Genomic DNA, 23,918 nt, shown 5'->3' with positions numbered 1-23,918 from the left:
CTGTTTTTGTGTATCATGAGGTTTTGGAGAAAAATCGCTAGCCCATCTGTTCCTAATTGCCACAACCTGGAAAGGTGTGAAGTGATTCATTTTGGAAGGTCGAATTTGAATGCAGAATACAGGCTTAAAGACAGGATTCTTGGTAGTGTGGAGGAACAGGGGGATCTTGGGGTCCATGTCCATAGATCGCTCAAAGTTGCCACCCAAGTTGATAGGGTTGTTAAGAAAGCGTATGGGGTGTTGGCTTTCATAAACAGGGGGATTGAGTTTAAGAGCCACAAGGTTATGCTGCAGCTCTATAAAGCCCTGGTTAGACCACACTTGGAATATTGTGTTCAGTTCTGGTCGCCTCATTATAGGAAGGATGTGGAAGCTTCAGAGAGGGGTGCCGAGGAGATTTACCATCATGCTGTCTGGACTGGAGGGCATGTCTTATGAAGAAAGGTTGAGGGAGCTCGGGCTTTTCTCATTGGAGCGAAGAAGGATGAGAGATGACTTGATAGAGGGGTACAAGATGATGAGAGGCATAGATAGAGTGGATAGCCAGAGACTTTTTCCCAGGGTGGAAAGGGCTATCACCAGGGGGCATAATTTTAAGGTGATTGGAGGAAGGTTTTGGGGAGATGTCAGAGGTAGGTTCTTTACACAGAGAGTGGTGGGTGCGTGGAATGTGCTGCCAGCGGTGGTGGTAGAAGCAGATACATTAGGGGCATTTAAGTGACTCTTGGATAGGTACATGGATGATAGTAGAATGAAGGGTATGTAGGTAGTTTGATCCTAGAGTAGGTTAAAGGTTCGGCACAACATCGTGGGCCGAAGGGCCTGTACTGTACTGTGCTGTACTGTTCTATGTTCTATTTGTTAACTTCCTGCTAGAAATGACAGTATTGTGCTTGACTGCAATGTCTTGCTAATGCTTTATTCTTCAAGGCAAAATACTAGACTGCTCCTGCTCTGGAAATGTGCTCTAAGAAAAGAACAACTTTTTTTTTTGGAGGAGCAGGGTTAAAGGGGAAAAAATGTAAGTATCTTAAATACACCTATATGTTCTTGCCACCAGATTGCCAAAACACTGTTAAACGATGAGGCTCTAAAACCATGCCCACGGTGCCAGTCACCTGCCAGGTACAATCCAATGAAGAAACAAGGCCTCTGCAGTCGAGAAGGTTGTGCATTTGACTTCTGCGCCCAGTGCTTTTGTGTTTTCCATGGATCCAGACAGTGTGGTAGCAGGTCTGCAAAACGGTTGAGCAGTAAAGAAGGTCCACCAGGAAGTGCTCAAAGCAAGCAGAATTTAAGGAGATTGTAGACTTTTGTATATACAAGAACTTCCCCTGCATCGCCCTGCCACACCACCCCACCCCCCACTCTCCCCATTCCCTACAACCTCTTTGATTTTATTAGCTACTTGTGAACCTGTATTGAAACCTTTCAGAAAGATCCTTTTTAAAAAAAACTACAAAATTTTTCAATTTGTGCAAACTGTTTTTATAGCTAATAAGCGGGGGGAAAATTTGTAATGCAAGATTACAAAATTTCCCCCTTTTTTTTTTTTGTTGATTCTAAACTGTATATCTGATTTTCAGCCAATCTTTTTTCTTCAGAATAACCCTGTACTGTTGATAACACTTAAAGATGTAATGGAAAACATGCTTCAAAATCATTGTATAATTAAGATTTCTTAAGGCACAGTTAAATAAGACAATCCAAGATCAAATAATATGGGATTTTAAAAAGATGATCAACAACCCATTGGATCAATATTTTCAGTTTCTTGCTGTCTTAGATTGAATGGAGTAGAAAACTTGCAAACTATTTCCCATCTTGCTCCTTCCTCTCCATCCCCTTTTTTTAATGTGGATTTGGACACTGAATAAATGGAGACAACAGACTTTGAAATCTAATTTTCATCCATTGTTTCAGATGTTTGTGAAGAACTGTTAATTGTTGGCTGTGCCCAAAGTCGAGACAGCAGGTATGTGTAGATTTGATAGTTTTTATGCATGTTAATAGAAATGGTCTTTAAGTGGATTTTTAATCTATTGTATGCTTAATAAAGTTTTTTTTCTTTAAAAAAAAAAATGGTGAATGCCTTTTCTTCACAACCTTCAAACTATGCATTTTGTGAAACTTCCATCTTTTGCCAAATCTCCAATTGCCTGCATAGGCATTTCAAGCCTATTGCAGATATGATTTTAATTTAGTGTATTCTTAGAGACAGAACTAGCTTTGTATAAATGTAAAGTTGAGGCTGGAAAAGATCAGTGTTTGCTCAGGTCTGGCTTATCTTCCTGAAGGTCGCTATTGTCTTCAGCTGCCATAATATTTTAACAAATCAGGAAGGCCTTGTTTTGATGGTGCACAGTTTATAAAAAAAAAAAAATCAGTCTTTATACTGCTCTGTAGCAGGTCAGAAGATTGGACAGAATATTTTTTTTTAAAAAAAAGATTGATAAGGAAGGTAAAATTAGAGTATGAGAGAAAGCTAGCTAGAAATGTAAAGAGATAGTAAGAGTTTCTATAGACTCATTAAAAAAAAAGTTAGTGAGCATTGGTCCTATAGAAAGCAAGTCTGGGGAATTAATAATGGATAATAAGGAGATGGTAGATGAATTGAACAGGTATTTTGCATTGGCCTTCACTATGGAGGATACAAGTAGCATCCCAGAAATAGCTCTACATCAGGAAATGGAAGGGAAGGAGGAACTCGAGCGAATTACAATCACCAGGGAAGTGGTACTGAACAAATTGGAGCTTCGGGCTGCCAAGTCCCCGGGTCCTGATGGACTTCATCCTAGGGTCTTAAAAGAAGTGGCTAGTGAGATAGGTGATGCATTGGTCTTACTTTTTCAAAATTCCCTAGATTTGGGGAAGGTTCCGTTCGATCGGAAAATAGCAAATGTAACTCCTTTATTCAAAAAAGGAGGGAGACAGAAAGCCGGCAACTACAGGCCAGTTAGCTTAACATTTATCTTGGGGGAAATGTTCAAAGCTATTATTAAAGATGTTATAGCAGGGCACTTAGAAAAATTCAAGGTAATCAGGCAGAGTCAACATGGTTTTGTGAAAGGGAAACCATGTTTAACCAATTTATTGGAGTTCTTTGAGGGAGTTGCAAGTGCTGTGGATAAAGGGGAACCGGTGGATGTATTGTATTTAGATTTCCAGAAGACATTTGATAAGTTGCCACGTCAAAGGTTATTGCAAAAAAAAAATAAAAGTACATGGTGTCGGGGGTAACATTGGCATGGATAGAAGATTGTCTAGCTAACAGGGAAAAGTAGGCATAAATGGGTCATTTTCTGGTTGGCAAGATGTAATGAGTGTGCCACAGGGATCAGTGCTGTGGTCTCCACTTTTTACAATTTATATAAATTACTTCGATGAAGGTATGGTTGCTAAATTTGCTGATGACGCAGATGGGTAGGAAAGTAAGTTGTGAAGAGGGCGTAAGGAGGCTACGAAGGGATATTGATGGGTGAAGTGACTGGGCAAATATCTGGCAAATGGAATATAATGTGGAAAAATGTGAAATTGTCCATTTTGGCAGGAAGATGGTGAGAGATTGCAGAGCTTGATCGCAAAAGGTTAGTATGCAGGTACAGCACGTAATTAGGAAAGCCAAAAGAATGTTATCGTTTATTGCGAGGGGAATTGAATACAAAAGCAATGGGGTTATGCTTCAGCTGTATGGGGCATTGGTAAGACCACATCTGGAGTACTGTGTACAATATTGGTTCCTTTATTTAAGGAAGGATGTAAATGCATTGGAAGCAGTTCGGAGAAGGTATACTAAACTAATACCTGGAATGGGCGGGCTGTCTTATGAGGAAAGATTGGACAGGCTAGGCTTGTATCTGCTGGAATTGACTTGATTGAAACATATAAGATTCTGAGGGGTCTTAGCAGGGTGAATGTGGAAAGGATGTTTCATCTTGTGGGAGAATCTAGAACTAGGATCATTGCCTTTTAAAAATAAGGGGTTGCCCATTTAAGACCGATGAGAGATTTTTTTTTTCTCTCTCAGAGGGTCGTGAGTGTTTGGAACTCTTCCTCAAAAAGCGGTGGAAGCAGAGCCTTTGAATATTTTTAAGGCAGAGGTAGACAGATTCTTGATCAGCAAGGGGGTGAAAGCTTATCGGGTGTAGGTGGGAATGTGGAGTAATCAGTTCAGCCATGGACTTATTGAATTGCGGAGCAGGCTTGAGGGGCTGAGTGACCTACTCCTGCTCCTTGTTCGTATGTAACAAATGTGATAGGATCTTATTGCTTGCTATCTGAAGCATCCTGTCAAAAACTGCAACTCTGCATTAATTTTACAACCAACAGGCAAAATGAACTGTACCAAGAGGAAAAAACAAATGGACTGTCTTTGCAATCTTCCAAGTACACTTCAAAATTTAGTTGTCTTCCACATTTACAATATTGAGTCTTGAGTATGCAAACATTTCCTATCTAAATTATATCTCTGCAATTTCCAGTTTGAATGCTCCCCATCTCTGCTTACTACCAGCCCTTTGTAAGGAATGGGTAGTTTCCCCACTAGTGCAATTTAATTCATTTTTGAATTGAAGGTTTTTCTAGTTCACTGGGGAAACCTTTCTTTGCCTTGACCATCTAGAGAAGAATTCTTTGCTTTCCTATTTCCTGCCCCCTGAAGTTTTAAAGCACCTGTGGCTTTCCTTGTCTTTTTTATTTTCTAATGCCTTTCCCTTTTTTGCCCTCTCTTGTCCCAAGCATCAAATCTGCTGATGTGTTCCTGGCAGAACTCCGTGTTTGCAACTTTCTCAGCAGCAGCCCTGCTAACCTTTTAACACTTCCCATTCCAGGATCATCACCTCCGTGCTTCTACCTGCTGATTCCAAGCAGTGTGATGCAGGTGGATGCAAGCTGCAACATTGGGTATTCCATTTCCCTCCAAGATGTACATATGACCAATGTATGGCTTCTTTACCTAACTGAATCTGTTTGTCTCCTTACTAGTTCATCAAGCTGGTCAGAATTGAATAATGCAAATGCTTGCAATTGTATACTGGAGATTTTTTGTTACATTTGAGGATCGTAGAAGTTTTTACCATTGTTTTAGACTTGGGAGATCAAATATCAGTGTGGTGCATGATTTAGTTAGAAGTAGTAAACTTGTTCTCCACTTTGGTACAACTTGTAAAAATGTGTTTAATTATACTATGAGGAAAGCTGCAAAGCTGTTAACATTTTAGGAAGATGTATAAATCTGGGCTTGTGGCCTTTCATTCTCTCTCAGCATATTCTGCTAGTGTAAGAAATTTCTTTTTTTAAAGAAATGCTGTTATTTTGGTTTAGAAAGACTGTTTATGTTTGAAGCACGATATGTTCATATGTTATATTTGGTGTGAACATACGAACATACAAATTAGGAGCAGGAGTGGGCCACTCAGCCCCTTGAGCCTGCTCTGCCATTCAATAAGTTCATGGCTGAACTGACAACTCCACATTCCCACCTACCCCCAATAACCTTTCACCCCTTTGCTTATCAAGAATCTATCTACCTCTGCCTTAAACATATTCAAAGACTCTGCTTCCACTGCCCTTTTGAGGAAGAGAGTTCCAAAGACACTCAACCCTCAAAGAATTTCTCCTCATCTCTGACTTAAATGGGCAACCCCTTATTTTTAAACAATGACTCCTGGTTCTAGATTCTCCCACAAGGGGAAACATCCTTTCCACATCCACCCTGAAACATAAGTTCCTGAGGGATCTTAACAATCAAGTTGCCTCTTGCTCTTCTAAATTGCAGTCGATACAAGCCTAGCCTGTCCAATCTTTTCTCAAGACAGCCTGCCCATTCCAGGTATTAGTTTAGTAAACTTCCTCTGAACTGCTTCCAACGCATTTACATCCTTAAATAAGGAGACCAATACTGTACACAGAACTCCAGATGTGGTCTCACCAATGCCCCGTATAGCCTCCCTATTTTTCAGTTTCTCTTGTGTTAAATGATAATTCTCTACATGCTCTACCTGCATGCTAACCTTTTGCAATTCATGTACTAGGACACCCAGATCCTTCTGCATCTTGGAGCTCTGCAATCTCTCATTTAGATAATTTTTTATTATTCCTCCCAAAATGGACAATTTCACATTTTTTCCACATTTATATTCCATTTGCCAGGTCTCTTCCCACTCACTTCACCTATCTATATCCCTTTGTAGCCTCCTTATGTCTTCACAACTTACTTTCCTACCTATCTTTGTGTCGTCAGCAAATTTAGCAACCATACTTTCGGTCCCCTCAACTAAGTAATTTATATAAATTGTAAAAAGTTGAAGCACAAGCACAGATCCCTGTGGCACACTACTCATTACATCTTGCCAACCAGAAAATGACCCATTATTTCTACTGTTAGCTAGCCAGTCTTCTATCAATGCTAAAGCGTTACCTCCAACACCATGAGCCTTTATTTTTTGCAATAACCTTTGTGGCACCTCATCAAATGTCTTCTGGAAATCTAAGTACAATACATCCCCCTTCATCCACAGCACTTGTAACTCCCTGAAAGAACTCCAATAAATTGGTTAAACATGATTTCCCTTTTACCTTGAATTTTTCCTAAGTGCCCTGCTATAATGTCTTTTTTTTTTAATAATAGCTTCTAACATTTTCCCTAAGACAGAAGTTAAGCTAACTGGCCTGTAGTTTGTTTCTCTCCCTTTTTGAATTCTAGCAGAACCTTCCCCGAATCTAGGGAATTTTGGAAAATTAAAACTAACGCATCAACTATCTCACTCGCCACTTCTTTTAACACCCTAGGATGAAGTCCATCAGGACCCAGGGACTTGTCAGCCCGCAGTTCTAACAATTTGTTCAGTACCACTTCCCTGGTGATTGTAATTTTCTTGAGTTCCTCCCTCCCTTCCATTTCCTGACTAGCAGCTAATTCTGGGTTGTTACTTTTATCCTCTTTGGTGAAGATTAATGCAGAATACCTGTTCAATTCATCTGCCATCTCTTTATCCATTATTAATTCCCCAGATTCACTTTCTATAGGGCCAATGCTCACTTTAACGCTTTTCTTTTTAAAATATCTACAGAAACTCTTACTATCTGTCTTTATATTTCTAGCTAGCTTTCTCTTGTACTCTAATTTTACCTTTATCATTCTTTGTCATTCTTTGTTGTTTTTTATATTCTGTCCAATCTTCTGACCTGCCACCTATCTTTGCACAATTATAGGCTTTTTCTTCAAGTTTGATACTATCTTTAACTGTTTTAGTTAACCACGGATGGCAGGTCCCCCGCCTTGGAATTTTTCCGTCTTGTTGAAATGTATCTATTCTGACTATTCTGAAATATCCCCTTAAATGTCTGCCACTACATCTCTATTGACTGATCTCTTAACCCAATTTGCCAGTTTACTTTAGCTAGTTCTGCTTTCATGCCCTTATAATTGCTCTTATTTAAGTTTAAAATATTAGTCTTGGACCCACTCCTCTTCTCTCCCTCAAACTGAATGTAAAATTCAATCATATTATGATCGCTGCTACCTATGGGCGACTTAACTGAGGTCATTAATCGTATCTCATTGCACAATACCAGGTCTAGTATAGCCTGCTCTCTGGCTCCAGAACATACTATTCCAAGAAATTATCCCAAAAATATTCCATGTACTCCTCATTGAGGCAACCTCTACCCATCTGAGTTTTCCAGTCTATATGTAAGTTAAAATCCCATATGATTATTGCCATATCTTTCTGACAAACTGTCATTATTTCTTCCTTTTATACCCCGTCCAACAGTGTGGCTAACATTAGGTGTACTGCTCCCACAAGTGACTTCTTGCCTTTATGATTTCTCATTGCTCCCCAAACTGCTTCTGCATCCTGGTTTCCTGAACTTGGGTCATCCCTCTCTCTCTCAATTAATGATGGTGTTAGTGCAATAGAGTCACCCCTTTACCTTTTCCTAGCTTCCTGTCCTTCCTGAATGCCATGTACTCTTCAATATTCAGGTCCCAATCTGTTGTCCTGCAGCCATATCTGTGTAATGGCTACCAGATCGTACATATTTTATTTCTATTTGCACTCTCAGTTCATCTGTTTTTTGTTTCGAATGCTACGTGCATTCAGATACAGAGCCTTTAATTTTCTTTTATTATTTTTGTAACGTCTAGCTGCCTTTGTTGATTTACTCTTAGGAAGGAATAGAGCATACAAATCTGTCAGTCTGTATCATTTCCCATATTATACCTTTCTCTCTTGCCTTGTCTCTACTCCTTGATTTACCCTATCTTCCCAAATTTAATCCCTTGCCCCCACTATTCAATTTTAAACTCTCCCTACTTCCCTAGCTAGAACACCGGCCAAAGCATGGTTCAGGTGTAGACTGTCCCAACGGTACAGCCACCACTTCCCCAGTACTGGTGCCAGTGCCCCTTGAACTGGAACCTACTTGTGTTGGAACAAAGGAACCAGCCCCTGCTCCCAATACACAGAACGGATGTGGTCAGACCAGTTTTGTCACATGACTAACTGGCTGTTGCAGAGTGTTAAATTGGAGAAACGGTTTTTTAGAGATACAGCACTGAAACAGGCCCTTCGGCCCACCGAGTCTGTGCCGAACATCAACCACCCATTTATACTAATCCTACACCAATCCCACATTCCTACCACATCCCCACCCGTCCCTATATATTTCCCTACCACCTACCTATACTAGGGGCAATTTATAATGGCCAATTAACCTATCAACCTGCAAGTCTTTGGCATGTGGGAGGAAACCGGAGCACCCGGAGGAAACCCACGCAGACACAGGGAGAACTTGCAAACATCCACATAGGCAGTACCCAGAATCGAACCTGGGTCCCTGGAGCTGTGAGGCTGCGGTGCTAACCACTGCGCCACTGTGCCGGTGTTTGAAGAGAGCTTTTTGCTCCTGACCTGAGAAGACCTCAGTTCTGCCTGCTCCCATCTCATTCTCACAGAACTCCAAAACCCACTGAAGACACATGAACACCAGGAAAGGAAAGTCTCCTACACGGAACAAGGTTGAAGAAGAATACTGGGCCCCAACGAAAAGCAAGACTACCTACAATCAAGGACTCTACATCGAGCTTGAAGCACACTAACAAACACCCTTCAGAGATTGCCTCAAACCTTTTTCACTTCATCTTTTCTTTTCTGTCCCTATTTGCACATGTGTATCACTTGTGCATGCTAGCGTGGGCATGTCGTGTATCTGTAGGCATTAACCGAATTTAGAGTTCAATTAAAATTTCATTTTTATTCTTTAAACCTGAGAACCTGGTGTGCTGGTTCCTTTGCCTTATAATTGGAAAGCGGTGAACAAGGATTCACCAAGGGGGAGCTAAAAACATCGTGTTTAAAACTAAACCCTATTACAGTAAGAGCAGGTGAAGGCTGAAGGGGAACTCCTAGACCTCTTTCTCACCTGGTCGTAACACACAGCATCAAGAACACAAACTGGTGTAAAATATTTGCAAGGACATTGCCAAACCACATTTGATCTAAATCTTTTGACTATTTTAAAGCCATCATCTCTTGTAGATGGAAGGATGCCAACAGTGTAAAGCCAAGGTTGATAGTTTCTTTGTTTAAAACTGATAATTTCTCTGAATATTCTACAGCACTTTGGATCATTTAATGCCACATTATGGTCCTGTACCCATGCTAACCCAGTATATAGCCACTTGTATAAATACTCATTCTGATTAGTGATTTTAAACATAGGCTTTAATTCTCTATTGTCCTGCATACAACATTTTGTCTGCAGTATTCTGGTAGTGGAGCCAGGATGGTCCATAAAGCTCAGAATAATCCTATCTTGACCTGCTTTAGGAAAGGCCAATACTCAGTTGTTGTTTGGGTTTGTCTTTGGTTCTCTACACTGTTGCATTGTCTCTGAATCTCATTGCTGTAAAGAAAGAGGGGCACTCCTTTAGGAATGTGAGGAGAGGGAAATGAGACATACAAATATATGTAATCTGTCGCTTAGTGCAGAATATTTATGCAGAATTAACACTTTCATTTGAAAGTCAAGTGAGGCCACCTGAGCTGACTACTATTTTTTTAAGACTTTCCTTTTGGGAGGCCAACATTCAGTGGATGTTTTTGTTACGCATTTCTAGGTTGGGTATCAAGTGTAGTGACCAGACCAGTATGGATATTACAAAGTAAAACAGGCCATTCAGCTCAACAGGTCCATGTTGGCATCTATGCTCCATATGAGCCTCCTCATACCCTTCTGCATCTAATGCCATCAATATATCCTTCTTTCCTTTCTTCCTCGTGTGTTTATTTAGTTTCCCCTTCAATGCATCTATGCTAGTCGCCTCAACAACTTTTTTTTGTGGTTGTGTGTTTCACATTCTAAGCACTGTCTGGGTAAAGTTTTTCAATTCCCTAGTGGATTTATTAGTGGCTATCTTGTATTTGTTTCCTAGTTCTGGTCTCCCTGGCAAGTGAAAACATCTTATCAGCATTTACCTCAAAGACCTCTATCAGGTCACCCCTCAATCTTCTCTTTTCTAGAGAAAAGAGACCCGACCTGTTGAATCTTTGCTGATGGGTGTAACTTTTTCAGTTCTGGTATAATTCCTGTAAATCTCTTGCACCTTCTCCAGTACCTTTTTTTATATTATGTATTTAATGAAAAATTAGAACTGCTCATAATACTCAGTGTGGTCCAACCAAACTTCTTTTACAAGTTTAACATAACCTCCCTGTTTTTCAATTCTACCCCTCATGAAAAGAACCCCAGTGTTTTTTTTTATGACTTTGTTCACCTGTGGTGCTACTTTTATGATTTGTGTATTTATTCTCCAGATCCCTCTTCCCCCATGTAGGCACCAATTTCCCAAGAAGTATATGACCATCACCTTCATACCAAAAATATGCCACCTCACTTTTATTGAAACTCATTTGCCAATTACACAACCATTCTGCAAGTTTATTAATGTATTTCTGTATTTTATCAGTCTCCTCTATCTTCTTTCACCCCACCCCTGCGAAATTAGCATTGTCTCCAAATTTCAAAATTTGATTTGATTCCCAAGTCCAAATTGTTTATGTACATTGTGAACAGTGGTCCGAAGAATGATCCTTTGGAACACTACTTCCCACCTTTTGCCAGCCTCAGTAATTGTCTTTAACCCCGGTTCTCTTCTGATTTGTAGCCAGCTTCCTATCTATTTTGCTACTTGTTCCCTGATTCCACATGTTCTGATCTTGGCCATGAGTATGCTATGCCTTAGCGAAGGCCTTTTGAAAATCCAAATATATTGTGCTAGATTTTAATGCCCCTCCACCGTCGGGAATGTTAGCTGGGGGCAGGGGCAATGAAGATCAGTGCAGTGGAGGCCTGCCATTGACCCCAACGGCAACAGGCCCCATGCTGATGGCGGCGGCAAGGCCTCGTGACGGCCGTCCCGCTGCTCGGCGATGGGACCCCCATTTAAATATGTAAACTAATTTACATAACTAATTTAATGAGGGTCCCGTCACCTCCTTAATCGCCGCACTGATCTTCATTTGGGCAGCTGACAATGCCGTGCTTTTGAATCCCCATTCAGGGAAAAGTAATGCGACACCTGTGACAGGGTGGGGGGAAGGAGGATTTTTTCTTTGTGCAGGAGGGAGAATGGGGTGATATTGCTGAAGATTGGTGGGGGGGGTTGATGGGAAGGGGTTAAGGGCAAAGGTGCAGAACTTTGGGGGTGGGGGGGGTAAGGTCAAATTCGTAATAAACAAATTCCGAGGGGGGGGGGTGGGGGGTGGTGGTGTGGGGAAGGGCAGGAATGTTTTGAAATGCCTTTGTGGGGGAGTGGTGAAAATGAATTTAATGGTAATTTAATTCTTTTTTTTTGGTCATTGAACTGACTTGGCCCTTTAATTTTAAAATCTCCATTCAGGGCTGTAAGCTCTTAAAGGTGCCGGACGCCGTTGCCTGTGACGGCTTGCCCGCCCCCTCCACATGATCACGGGGCGGGGGGGTGGCGCTGCTGTCATGCAAATGAACCACTGCGTTTGAAATCGCGGCGGCTGCGTGACGTGGTGCCCATGTGGGTAGGATGCATTTTTTTATGTCCACCACCTACTTTGGCACGGACTCTTAAAGTGCAGCCTATTATGTCTACTATAGAACCACATCTACCTGTTCTACTTCAAAGAAGTTAATCAAAGAAGAATTATTAAAGAATTCAACAAGCATGACCTTCCCTGCTGAAATATGAGCTGACTACTCTTTTATATGTTAAGTTTCTTGGGTGTGATGGAGCAGAACACACTCCCATGCTTCAGTAGGAATGCTACTTGAGTAGAGGCGTGTTGATGATTGGGAGAGACAGCTAAGTTGGTACTGAAAGCATAGAGGCAGTGGAGAGTTCAAGCAGTGACTGGGATTTCACACTAAAGCAAAGACTTGAGAAAGTAGGTGCTGGGATGCAGTTGCAACAAAGCTGATGAGCATAGTGAGGCTCGTGAGACCAAGTACTAATTTGATTCTCTGCAGGTCTTTTTTAGGTGTGCAAAAACTATAGCAGCAGATGCCTTTCCCATGCGCTTGTTGTCTTCTGCATCGAGAGACCGGTTACTGGTGATAGTTGAGCCTAGGTAGGTGAACTCTTGAACCACTTCCAGAGCATAGTTGCCGATATTGATGGATGGAGCATTTCTGACGTCCTGTCCCATGATGTTCGTTTTCTTGAGGCTGATGGTTAGGCCAAATTCATTGCAGGCAGCCACAATCCTGTCGATGAATCTCTGCAGACACTCTTCTGTGTGGGATGTTAATGCAGCATCGTTGGCAAAGAGGAGTTCCCTGATGAGGACCTTCCATACTTTGGTCTTCGCTCTTAGACGGGCAAGGTTGAACAACCTGCCATCTGATCTTGTGTGGAGATAAACTCCTTCTTCTGAAGACTTGAACGCATGTGAGAGCAGCAGGGAGAAGAAGATCCCAAACAGTGTAGGTGCGAGAACACAGCCCTGTTTCATGCCACTGAGGATAGGAAAGGGGTCTGATGAGGCTCCGCTATGCTGAAATGTGCCTTTCATATTGTCATGGAATGAGGTGATACTTAGCTTTGTCAAGACTGGTCAAGAGGGTGTGGGTAAAATGGTGCACTGACACAGAACACAAATGTCCGAGTGTATCAAACCTGTGTCCTCAGTACCTTGCTCTACAGCAGCGAGGCCTGGACAACGTATGTCAGCCAAGAGCGAAGTCTCAACTCATTCCATCTTCGCTGTCTCTGGATAATCCTTGGCATCAGGTGGCAGGACCGTATCTCCAACGCAGAAGTCCTCGAGGTGGCCAACACCCCAGCATATACACCCTACTGAGTCAGCGGCGCTTGAGATGGCTTGGCCATGTGAGCCGCATGGAAGATGGCAGGATCCCTAAGGACGCATTGTACAGCGAGCTTGTCGCTGGTATCAGACCCATCGGCCGTCCATGTCTCCACTTTAAAGACGTCTGCAAATGCGACATGAAGTCCTGTGACATTGACCACAAGTTGTGGGAGTCAGTTGCCAGTGATCGTCAGAGCTGGCGGACAGCCATAAAGGCGGGGCTAAAGTGTGGCGAGTCGAAGAGACTTAGCAGTTGCCAGGAAAAAAAACAGAAGCGCAAGGAGAGAGTCAACTGTGTAACAGCCCCGACAATCAATTTTATCTGCAGTGCCTGTGGAAGAGTCTGTCACTCTAGAATTGGTCTTTATAGCCACTCCAGGTGCTGCTTCACAAACCACTGACAACCTCTAGGCGCTTACCCATTGTCTCACGAGACAAGGAGGCCAAAGAAGAAAACTCTATAGAATAGTATATGTCGTTGCAAAATATTTTTGATGTTTTAACCTGTTGCAAAATCAGGTGCTGAACTAGTTCAGTCTTCGGTCATACTTTGAATGTCCTGTGGTTAAAGCTCCAAGAAGTTGGGCACAACATAAAGTATGTTCCTGCAGGGAGCAAATGGCCTCCTAGGCTGAGCTTCAAGAACTACTGATGTTAACAGGAAGCTTCTGAAAGATTTGGGAAATGATACAATATTTTCATCTTGTTTTCACTTTTAGCACTAAACTTCATAGATTATTCTACCTGGCCATACTTACTAGTATGCCAGGGAAGGGAGCAATTTATTTTGTTTAAAATTGAATTTGTGTTATGAACTGTTATAGACATGATGGGCTAAATAGCCTCCTCCTGTGCTGTAAAGTTCTATCATTCTAATTCTGTTGTTTCAACGCCACAAGTCTAGTCTAAACCATGTTCCCAAGCCTTTTACTGATCCTCATTTTCAAACAATTACACAACTTTTCAAAGCATTTTAAAAATTTCAAATATAAAAATAAGTACAAGAACAAGAAAGTTATGCAATAGCTGTATAAAACACTGGTTTGGCCTCACTTGGAATATTGTGTTCAGTTCTGGGCACCACATTTTAGGAAGCATGCTTAGGGATTAGAGAGGGTGCAGAAAAGATTCATGAGAATGGTTCCAGGGTTGGGGAACTTCAGTTTCATGAATAGGTTGGAAAAGCTGGGTCTCTTTTCTTCTTGAAGAAGAGATTTGATAGAGGTGTTCAAAATCATGAGGGGTTTGGACAGAGTAGAAAGGGAGAGAAACTGTTTGCGTTGGCTGAAGGATCCAGAACCAGAGGATACTGATTTAAGGTGACTGGCAAAAGTAACAACAGTGCCATGAAGAGAGACTTTATTAATGCAGTGAGTGGTTAGGATTTGGAATGCACTGCCTGAGAGTGTAGTGGAAGCAGATTCAATTGAGGCCTTCAAAAGAATTGGATAATTAAAGAGAAAATTTGCACAGACTAGGTGAGTTGCTCTTGGAGAGCTGGCATAGACATAACTGGCTGAATAGCCTCCTTCTGTGCTGTAACCTTTTGATGATTCTATGATTCAGTATCTTATCTGCTTATATGAAAAAAATCCCAACCCCAAGAATGTAGACTGTTCTATTATAATAGCTATAAATATGCATAGTATTTCTCAATCTTTCAGGAATTTGTCAGTTATTTTTGAATCCGTCTCCTAGCTCTGTTTGAGATTTTCTCAACCTGTCTTGAGACTTTCCAACTGTAACTGACTATGGTTACAAAAGTTAACTGTCTATCTTGTATCTCAAAAGAAAACTGGGACATCCTGGGTAGTTTAAACACCTGCCTCAGCTGTCAGTCATCCAAACGGTACCCATTCTCAAGTCTCTATCTTTGAAAATTATGTTGATTTCCTCAAGTCTGTTGGGAGACAAGAAAAATGAAAGGCAACGACTTAGATTTATGTAGTGTCTTTCACACCCTCACAATATCCCAAAGCACTTTTGAATGTAGTTGCTGCTGTACTGTAGAAAACAGGGCAGCCAATTTGCTTACAGCTAGGTCTCAAACTGCAATGAAATAACCAGACAATCTGTTTGTGATGTTGGCTGAGGGTAAAATATTGGCCAGGCCAAGTGGGGAGAACTATTCTCGTCTTTGAGACCTTTTTTACATTCACCTGAGAGAGCAGAAAGAGTCTCAGTTTAACATCTCAGCTGAAAGATGGCACCTCCAACAGTGTCAGCCTCGACTTTGTGCTCAAGTCCCTGGAATGGGATTTGAATCCACCGCTTTCTAACTCAGTCAGGAGCGCTACCATTGAGCCACAGCTGACATCCTTTAACCTTAAATCAGCATAGAAGCAGGCTGCTCAACTCCAGCGCACTGAATATTAAAGGGACAGCCAACAAAATGTTAGGCAAAAGAACAGCATTTTCACTATACCTTCATAATATTAAAAACTGCAGCAGGTCTTCCATTAGGATCTGAAGTATGTAAATACGTTGGAAGCAGTTCAGAGAAGGTTTACTAGACTAATACCTGGTATGGGCCGGTTTGTCTTATGAGGAAAGGTCAGACAGATTAGGCTTGTATCCACTGGAGTTTAAAAGAGTAAGAGGCAACTTGATTGAAACATAAGATCGTGAGGTGTCTTGACAGGGTGAATGTGGAAAGGATGTTTTCCCTTGTGGGAGAATCTAGAACTAGGGGTCACTATTTAAAAATAAGGGGTCGCTCATTTAAGACCAATGAGGAGAAGCTTTTTTTCTCTGAGGGTCGTGAGTCTTTGGAACTCTCTCTTCCTCAAAAGGCAGAGGAAGATAGATTCTTGATGAACAAGGGGGTGAAAGGTAATCGGGGGTAGGTGGGAATTTGGAGTTGAGGTTACAATCAGATCAGCCATGATCTTATTGAATGGCGGAGAAGACTCGAGGGATCGAGTGACCTTCTCATGCTCCTTGTTCATATGTAGTCTTCTACTGAAAAGCCCTACATTTCAAAGATTCTCATCAAAACTAACTTGTTCCCAGTAATGTCTTCATGAATGTATGCTGCGCCTGTACCATCACTTCTATGTCCTTCAACAACAACTTGCATTTATATAGTAATAAAAGAAAAATACTGCAGATGCTGGAAATCTGAAATAAAAACAAGAAATGCTGGAAATACTCAGCAGGTCTGGCAGCATCTGTGGAGAGAGAAACAGAGTTAACGTTTCAGGTCAGTGACCCTTCATCAGACCTGAAACGTTAACTCTGCTGCTCTCTCCACAGATGCTGCCAGACCTGCTGAGTATTTCCAGCATTTCTTGTTTTTATTGCATTTATATAGCACCTTTTTAAGCAATAAAACATAGTACTCTGGTGCTTAAACTGTACAAATAAACCCAGGTTCATTATTTTCTTGCTTATGTATTCCATACCGCTAGATTAAAAAAAAAAATAACTTTGCCTTATTGTAGCCTTATCTGATTTTACTGCTACATTTAATAATCTACATTTCTATACAAGGTCCCTCTGTTCCAAATAAAATCTGACCATTTATTTCTTCTCTTTCAAATTTCCACAGGCATTATTCCATTTGAAGGCCGATAAATCTCCAGGGCCTCATGGTATGCATCCCAGAGTACTTAAGGAAGTGGCTCTAGAAATAGTGGATGCATTGGTGGTCACCTTCCAAGATCCTATAGACTCTGGAACTGTTCCTACAGATTGGAGGGTAGCTAATGTAACCCCACTATTTAAAAAGGGAGATAGAGAGAAAGCAGAGAATGAGAGACCAGTCAGCCTGATGTCGGTAGTGGGGAAAATTCTAGAGTCTATTATCAAGGATTTTATAGCAGAGCACTTGGAGAACAGTGGTAGAATTGGACAGTCATCATAGATTTATGAAAGGCAAATCATGCTTGACAAATCGACTGGAATTCTTCGAGGAGGTAACTAGTAGAGTTGATGAGGGGGAGCCAGTGGATGTGGTTTATTTGGTCTTTCAGAAAACTTTCGACAACATCCCACATAAGAGATGAGCGTGTAAAATTAAAGCGCATGGGATTGGGGGATAGTGTATTGCGATGGAGAGAAAATTGGTTGGCGGACAGGAAACGTAGTAGGGATAGGTCTTTTTCTGAATGGTAGGCAGTGACTAGTGGGGTACGGCAGGGATCGGTGCCAGGACCCCAGCTATTCACAATGTACATTACTGATTTAGATGACGGAACTAAATGTAATATCTCCAAATTTGCAGATGACACAAAACTGGGTGGGAGGGTGAGTTGCGAGGAGGATGCAGAGAGGCTTCAGGGTGATTTGGACAAGTTGAGTGAGTGGGCTAATGCATGGCAGATGCAATATAATGTGGATAAATGTGAGGTTATCCACTTTGGTAGCAAAAACAGGAAGGCAGATTATTATCTGAACGGCTATATACAGAGAGGGGAATATGCAGCGAGACCTGAGTGTTCTCGTACACCAGTCGCTGAAGGTAAGCATGTAGGTGCAACAGGCAGTAAAAAATGCAAATGGTATGTTGGCCTTCATAACGAGAGGATTCGAGTACAGAAGCAAGGATGTCTTGCTGCAATTATACAGGGCCTTGGTGAGGCCACAGCTGGAATATTGTGTGCAGATTTGATCTCCTTATCTGAGGAAGGATGCTCTTGCTATAGAGGGAGTGCAGCCAAGGTTTACCAGACTGATTCCTGAGATGGCAGGACTGACGTATGAGGAGAGATTGAGTCGGTTAGGATTATAGAGTGAGCGGGGATCTCATAGAAACCTATAAAATTCTAACAGGACTTGGCAGCGTAGATGCAGGAAGGATGTTCCCGAAGGTGGGGGAGTCCAGAACCAGGGGTCATAGTCTAAGGATATGAGGTAAACCTTTCAGGACTGAGATGAGGAGAAATTTCTTCACCCAGAGAGTGGTGAACCTGTGGAATTCGCTACCACAAAGCAGTTGAGACTAAAAGATTGTATGTTTTCAATTAGTTAGATATAGCTCTTGATTCTAAAGGTATCAAAGGGTATGGGGGGAAAGCGGGAACAGGCTACTGAGTTGGATGATCAGCCATGATCATAATGAATGGCAGAGCATGCTCGAAGGGCCGAATGGCCTACTCCTGCTCCTATTTTCTATGTTTGTTGCATTGGACTGGATTTGCCATTTATCTGTTCATCCCAGTAGGCTATCTATGGTCTCCTACAGTCTTACACAATCCTTGTTGCAGTTTATGAAGTGTTGCTCAATTCTAATGGTCCCTCAATTTTTAGTTTTTAAAGAAGCTATCAGAGAGTTGACCTTGTACAATTATATACGATTGCTAATTGAAAAAAAGACCATTTGGATTTTTTAAAAATTTGTTCATGGGATGTGGGCGTCGCTGGCTAGGACAGCGTTTATTGCCCATCCCGAATTGCCCTTGAGGAGCTGGTGGTGAGCTGCCTTCTTGAACCACTGCAGTCCATGTGGGATAAGTACACCAATAGTGCTGTTTGGAACGGAGTTCCAGGATTTTGACCCAGCGACAGTGAAGGGACAGCAATATAGTTCCAAGTCAGGATGGTGTGTGGCTTGGAGGGGAACTTGCAGGTGGTGGTGTTCCCATGCATCTGCTGCCCTTTTCTTTCTAGGTGGTAGAGGTCGTGGGTTTGGAAGGTGCTGTTGAAGGAGTTCTTGGTGCATTGCTGCAGTGCATCTTGTAGATGATACAATGTTACCACTGTGCGTCAGTGGTGGAGGGGGTGAATGTTTGTAGATGGGGTGCCAATCAAGCGGGCTGTGGATGGTGTTGAGCTTCGAGTGTTGTTGGAGCTGCACCCATCCAGGCAAGTGGAGAGTATTCCATCACACTCCTGACTTGTGCCTTGTAGATGGTGGACGGGCATTGGAGAGTGAGGAGGTGAGTTAGTCACTGCAGAATTCCTATCCTCTGACCTGCTCTTGTAGCCACGGTATTTATATGGCTACTCCAGTTCAGTTTCTGGTCAATGGTAACCCTTAGGATGTTGATAGTGGGGGATTCAGCGATCGTAATGCCATTGAATGTCAATATTTCTTTTAAAAAAAACTGAAAAAATAGGAAAGAGGGCCTAGGGCCAATTGTAATCCCTAAAAAGCCTTTGTGGTGGCAAAAACCCTGGATTCATTTAAGAGACAATTGGGTGTGGCGATAAGGGGGCTTTAGGATCCTACTAGATGGATAAATTAGGATGGTCGAATGGCCTTCCTCATCTGTAATTATTTTGAGTATTTCAGATGTCCTTGATAAATAACTAAACTCCTCCAACCTCTCTCCTCCATTATCCAACTGCGTGGAACTGCCCTTGCTTGTTTCCATTTCTATCGACTCGTAGCCAGAAAATCATCTGCAATGGCTTCCCCTCCTAATCCTGCACTGTTACAGCTGGAGCCTCTCAAGAATCTATCCCTGACTTCTTTGATTTCTCATCTACATGCTACCCCTCAGTGTTATCATCTGAAAACACATCAGATTCCACACATATGCCGAAGACACTCATCTCTGTCTCACCACTGTCATTTTGAACTCCTCCACTGCCTCTGATTTGTCACAATGGTTGTCCAACATCCAATACTGAATGAGCAGAAATTTCCTCCAACTAAATATTGGGAAGGCTAAAGATATTGACTTTGGTCCCCACTGCATACTCCATTCCCTGACAACCATTTCCATCCCTGGCAACTGTCTTAAGCATTTACAACCTTGGTGTTGTTTGACCCCATGATGTGTTTCCGACTACATATCTGCACCATCATCAAGACTGTTCTCCTTATGTTACATTTATCTACTCTGACTCTGCATCTGCTGTTGAAATCCTCATTTGTGCCTTTCTTACTTCATGACTTAACTATTCCGGCGCACTCCTGGTTGGCCTCCCATCTTCCACCCTATATAAACTTATGCTCATCCAAAACTCTGCTGCCCGTATCTTAACTTACTCCAAATCTCACTCACCTACCATTCCTGTGCTCACGGACCTTCACTGGTTCCCAGTCTGTCAATGCCTCAATTTTAAAATCCTCATCCTTGTTTTCAAATCCCTGAATGGCCTCACCTCTCCCTTGCTCTGCAGCCTTCTTCAGCCCTACAAGCCTTCAAGACCTCTGTCCTCTTCCAAGTTTGGCCCCTTGTGTATCCCTGATTTTAATCACTCTACCCTTGGCAGATGTGCTTTCAACTGACTTGGCCCCAAGCTTTGGAATTCTCCCTTAAACTTCTCCACCTCTTTCTATTTCTCTCTTTTAAGACACTCATCAAAACCTATCTCCTTGATCAAGCTTTTGATTAGTGTGGGTCAAAGTTTTTATTGATATTGCTCTTGTGAAGCACCTTGGGATGTTTTATTACATTAAATGTGCCAAATAAATTTAAGTTATTAAGGAGGGACTTGAGTCTTGGGCTAGATGCATTGGCGATCATCACTGAAGGATCGCCAAGCATTCTGAGATTCCTTAGGACTGCATGACTGTAGAAGTTTAAGCTTCGTGCTCTAGAAAAAGTTGATTAGTATAAATACATAAAATATTAAATGATAAAGTCGAGATAAACTCGGGGTCTTATTTAAAGTCCATCATTAAAGTAAGATCAGCAAACATAAATGGAAATTAGTTGTCAAGAAAAATGATATGCTAAATGAGGAATATTAATTCATCAAATGGCTACGTACATTAAACTTTTAATGGAAAATATCCTGTAGTTAACTTTTAAAAAAACCTGAAAGCCCAGGTGGCCACCACAATTTGCATCTGAAATATCTTTTCACATTCCAAGGCCTCCAATAGGAGACAGAGGTCTGAGGAGCATGGACCCAGAAAAATGGCTTGCTCTAAGTGATTGAATTACCTAAGATTGCTTCATTGCACAGGATTCAAGGCAATCTCGACACCTTGACTTTGAAAGATCAAACTCCTCCAAGTGTAAATATTGGCATCTTGGGGACTGGGGAGCCAATTCCAAACCTTGAATCTCATTAGAAGGTTCCAGAGAATTCACAAGCAGTCATGTGACAGTCTGTTCCTCTCTGTGAAAACTGGGAGCTTCCTTGAACAAAGAGAAACAAGTAATAACTGAAACTGGGCAGTAGCAGAAAGGCTGTGTGCTTCCCTCTCTTTCTCTCTCCAGAAAACATCAAGTTTGAAAACCATCTGTGACAGTGGACCATCCAAGCCTACAAATTGCTACAGACAGAGACCAGGGGAAGAAAGCCACCTACAAATCTGCCTCCAAGAAAACCCTGAGCCCAGAGGGCCAGCCACAAAATGCACTTTGACCAGCCAAAGACTTCAAGAATACAACTTCAGCCGGAAGACCACCAATCAACCAACCCCACAGACTGTGTATTTAACTTTTATTTATTCTGGATTATACTCCAACCACAAAATCATGAACATTAAAACTTAAAAAGTGCAAGCCCCCGACTGGAAAGACATTTTTGCATAGTAGCAGCCAGTGTTGAAACAATGGGGACCCAGTAGTTGCTTCCCCAATACACACAAGTGGTTAGACCAGTTTTAGTCACATGACTAACTGGCTGTTGCAGAGGTTTGAACTGAGAGTTTTAAATTGGAGAAAGCAGTACTTGAGATCAGAAAACTCCTGGCTCCCTGGTTTGATAAGACCTCTCTCCTGTTTGTGCTCATCTTGCTTTCACCAGCTTCGGAAACCATTGAAAACATGTAAACCCAAAGAGAGAATAAGTGTCCTACGTGAACGAGGTTTAAAAGGAACACTGGGCCCCAATGAAATGCAAGACCATATCTTCAATCAAGGACTACAGTGAGCTCGAGAAACAGTAACAAAGATAGTGCCTCAAACTGTTCTACTTATCTTTTCTGTCCCTATTTGCATATGTGTATTGCATGTGCATGCTAGCCTGGGCGCTTCGTATATCCGGAGGCATTAACTGTATTAGAGTTTAAGTTTAAGGTTAAATAAATTTCATCTTTCTACTTTAAACCAAAGAAAGGCTGTTTGTGCTCATTTCTTTGCCTTATAATTGGAAAGTTGTGAACTTTCACAAAGGGGGAGCTCAAAACACAGTGTTTAAAATTAAACCCTGTTATAATAAGACCATGTGAAGATAGTAACAGACTCCTAGACAACTTTCTTACCTGGTCGTAATAGTGTTCAGATTGTTGAGTATAATAAACCCACCTCTTGCTTAAAGTCAAGAAAACCTGTCCGATTGGTTCTTTCACAATCACGTAAAAGGTGAAACACTCACTGAGGTAGTAAGCACGACCACTGTTTAAAAAGGAATAAACCCTGTTGTGGTCAAATAAGAGGAAGGACAAGAGGGGAGCCTGTGACCCTCTCCTCACCTGCCCATAACATAGTGAAAAGTACATCTTCAAAATAGATCAAGTTTGGAATAGCCTAACAAACAAGATAACACAGGCCAAATAGTATAATTGCTTCAGATATGATTAGATAGCTTGTTAGGTGAGTTAATGTATTGGAGACTGTGGCGCGGATGTTGCGGTAATAATGACAGCGAAACCATCAGTATTCACCATCACTACTGCTCTGAAACTGACCACAACATTTGGAGACCACACGTGTGCAGTTAAATGGGGAAATCCAGAAGTTGCTGTCGGTGATTCTATGCTTCTCCATAGGATGCACTGTTGAGGGCCCTGCAAACTGCAATAAGAATAGAGCAAATAGGAGCAGGAGTAGACCATACGACCTACAAGTCTGCTCTGCCATTCAATATGATCATATGTGTGTCCCAAGCTTTATTTTTCACTCTGTAAAGTTATATTTAAAAGTGAAGGACAATCAGTGTATTTTACTTCCTGGTTTGTTGTATGTGAGACTTCCTCAATGTGATTGATTGCTTACCCTGCTTGATAACACCACGCTGGGCAGATTCCCCTGACTTGGTGCCAGATTTTAACCAACATCGGGAAATGTGAAGTCCAAGCCACAGAGCTCACTAGATCCTTGTGGGTCGCTTTCTTCGGATTATCGGCGAGCACCACTAACGCAAAATCCGGTTCTGTAGTTTCCTTGACATTCTCGCATACAAAAGCAAAATATTGAGGATGTTGGAAATCTGAAATAAAAGCAGAAAATTCTGGAAATGCTCAACAAGTCAGGCAGGATCGGTGGAGCGAGAAACAGAGTTAACATTTCTGGCCTTTTCCCATCCCTGATTATTCTTAGCAGCTGATGTACTTTGTTGGTTATGATCCAATACAGAACCACATTCGGAACATCAGATGGCGCTACCTGAACTCAACCACCTGTTGCTTCCTTCACAATCTTTGTCACTCTAGCACCCCTGAGTACTTCGTGTTATCATAAATTTGGTTCAGAACTCAAAGAAAAAATGGCCACGTTGTTACCAAGAAAAATCAACGCTGCATACAAAACGCCTAAATTTGATTCACTGGAGAATATTTCGACTGGATACGTTTCTACTTACGTTTTTTTCTTTGTTTACCCCTTCTCTCTTTGAACCAACAAAGGCTCACTGCTGGTTTGTGATATGTTGCTTTATGACGTTTGGCTGCTGGCTGATGCTCTCACTGGAGCTAAACACAGAGACTGGAAATTCCCAGCAGTTCAG

The 23,918-nt window shown here is 41.8% G+C and overlaps 1 protein-coding gene and 1 long non-coding RNA gene across 8 annotated transcripts in view; one reads left to right on the top strand and one right to left on the bottom strand.

The window, feature by feature from the left end:
* The window catches only part of LOC137370141 (F-box only protein 43-like), a 25,277-nt gene extending 23,254 nt beyond the window's left edge, over positions 1-2,023 (top strand). For 5 of the 7 annotated variants that reach the window (XM_068032354.1, XM_068032352.1, XM_068032353.1 and 2 more), the window contains one exon: positions 1,061-2,021. In XM_068032354.1, the coding sequence (XP_067888455.1) occupies positions 1,061-1,309 (249 nt within the window). In that variant the 3' untranslated portion in view covers positions 1,310-2,021. Of the gene's footprint in view, positions 1-1,060 lie in introns of all 7 variants that reach the window. The other 2 variants (XM_068032356.1, XM_068032357.1) reach the window with 2 other exon arrangements.
* LOC137370142 (uncharacterized) overlaps positions 1-23,918 on the bottom strand; it is a 26,995-nt gene extending 3,077 nt beyond the window's left edge. The window contains exons 1-2 of the long non-coding RNA XR_010975091.1: positions 23,775-23,918; positions 23,189-23,402 (exon numbers count right to left, since the gene is read on the bottom strand). This is a non-coding gene — a long non-coding RNA (uncharacterized lncRNA). The remainder of the gene's footprint in view (positions 1-23,188; positions 23,403-23,774) is intronic.

This window comes from Heterodontus francisci, chromosome 5 (assembly GCF_036365525.1).
Source record: "Heterodontus francisci isolate sHetFra1 chromosome 5, sHetFra1.hap1, whole genome shotgun sequence".
In the NCBI taxonomy this organism is placed as follows: Eukaryota; Metazoa; Chordata; class Chondrichthyes; order Heterodontiformes; family Heterodontidae; genus Heterodontus; species Heterodontus francisci.
This window is presented reverse-complemented; position numbering and strand designations above follow the sequence as displayed.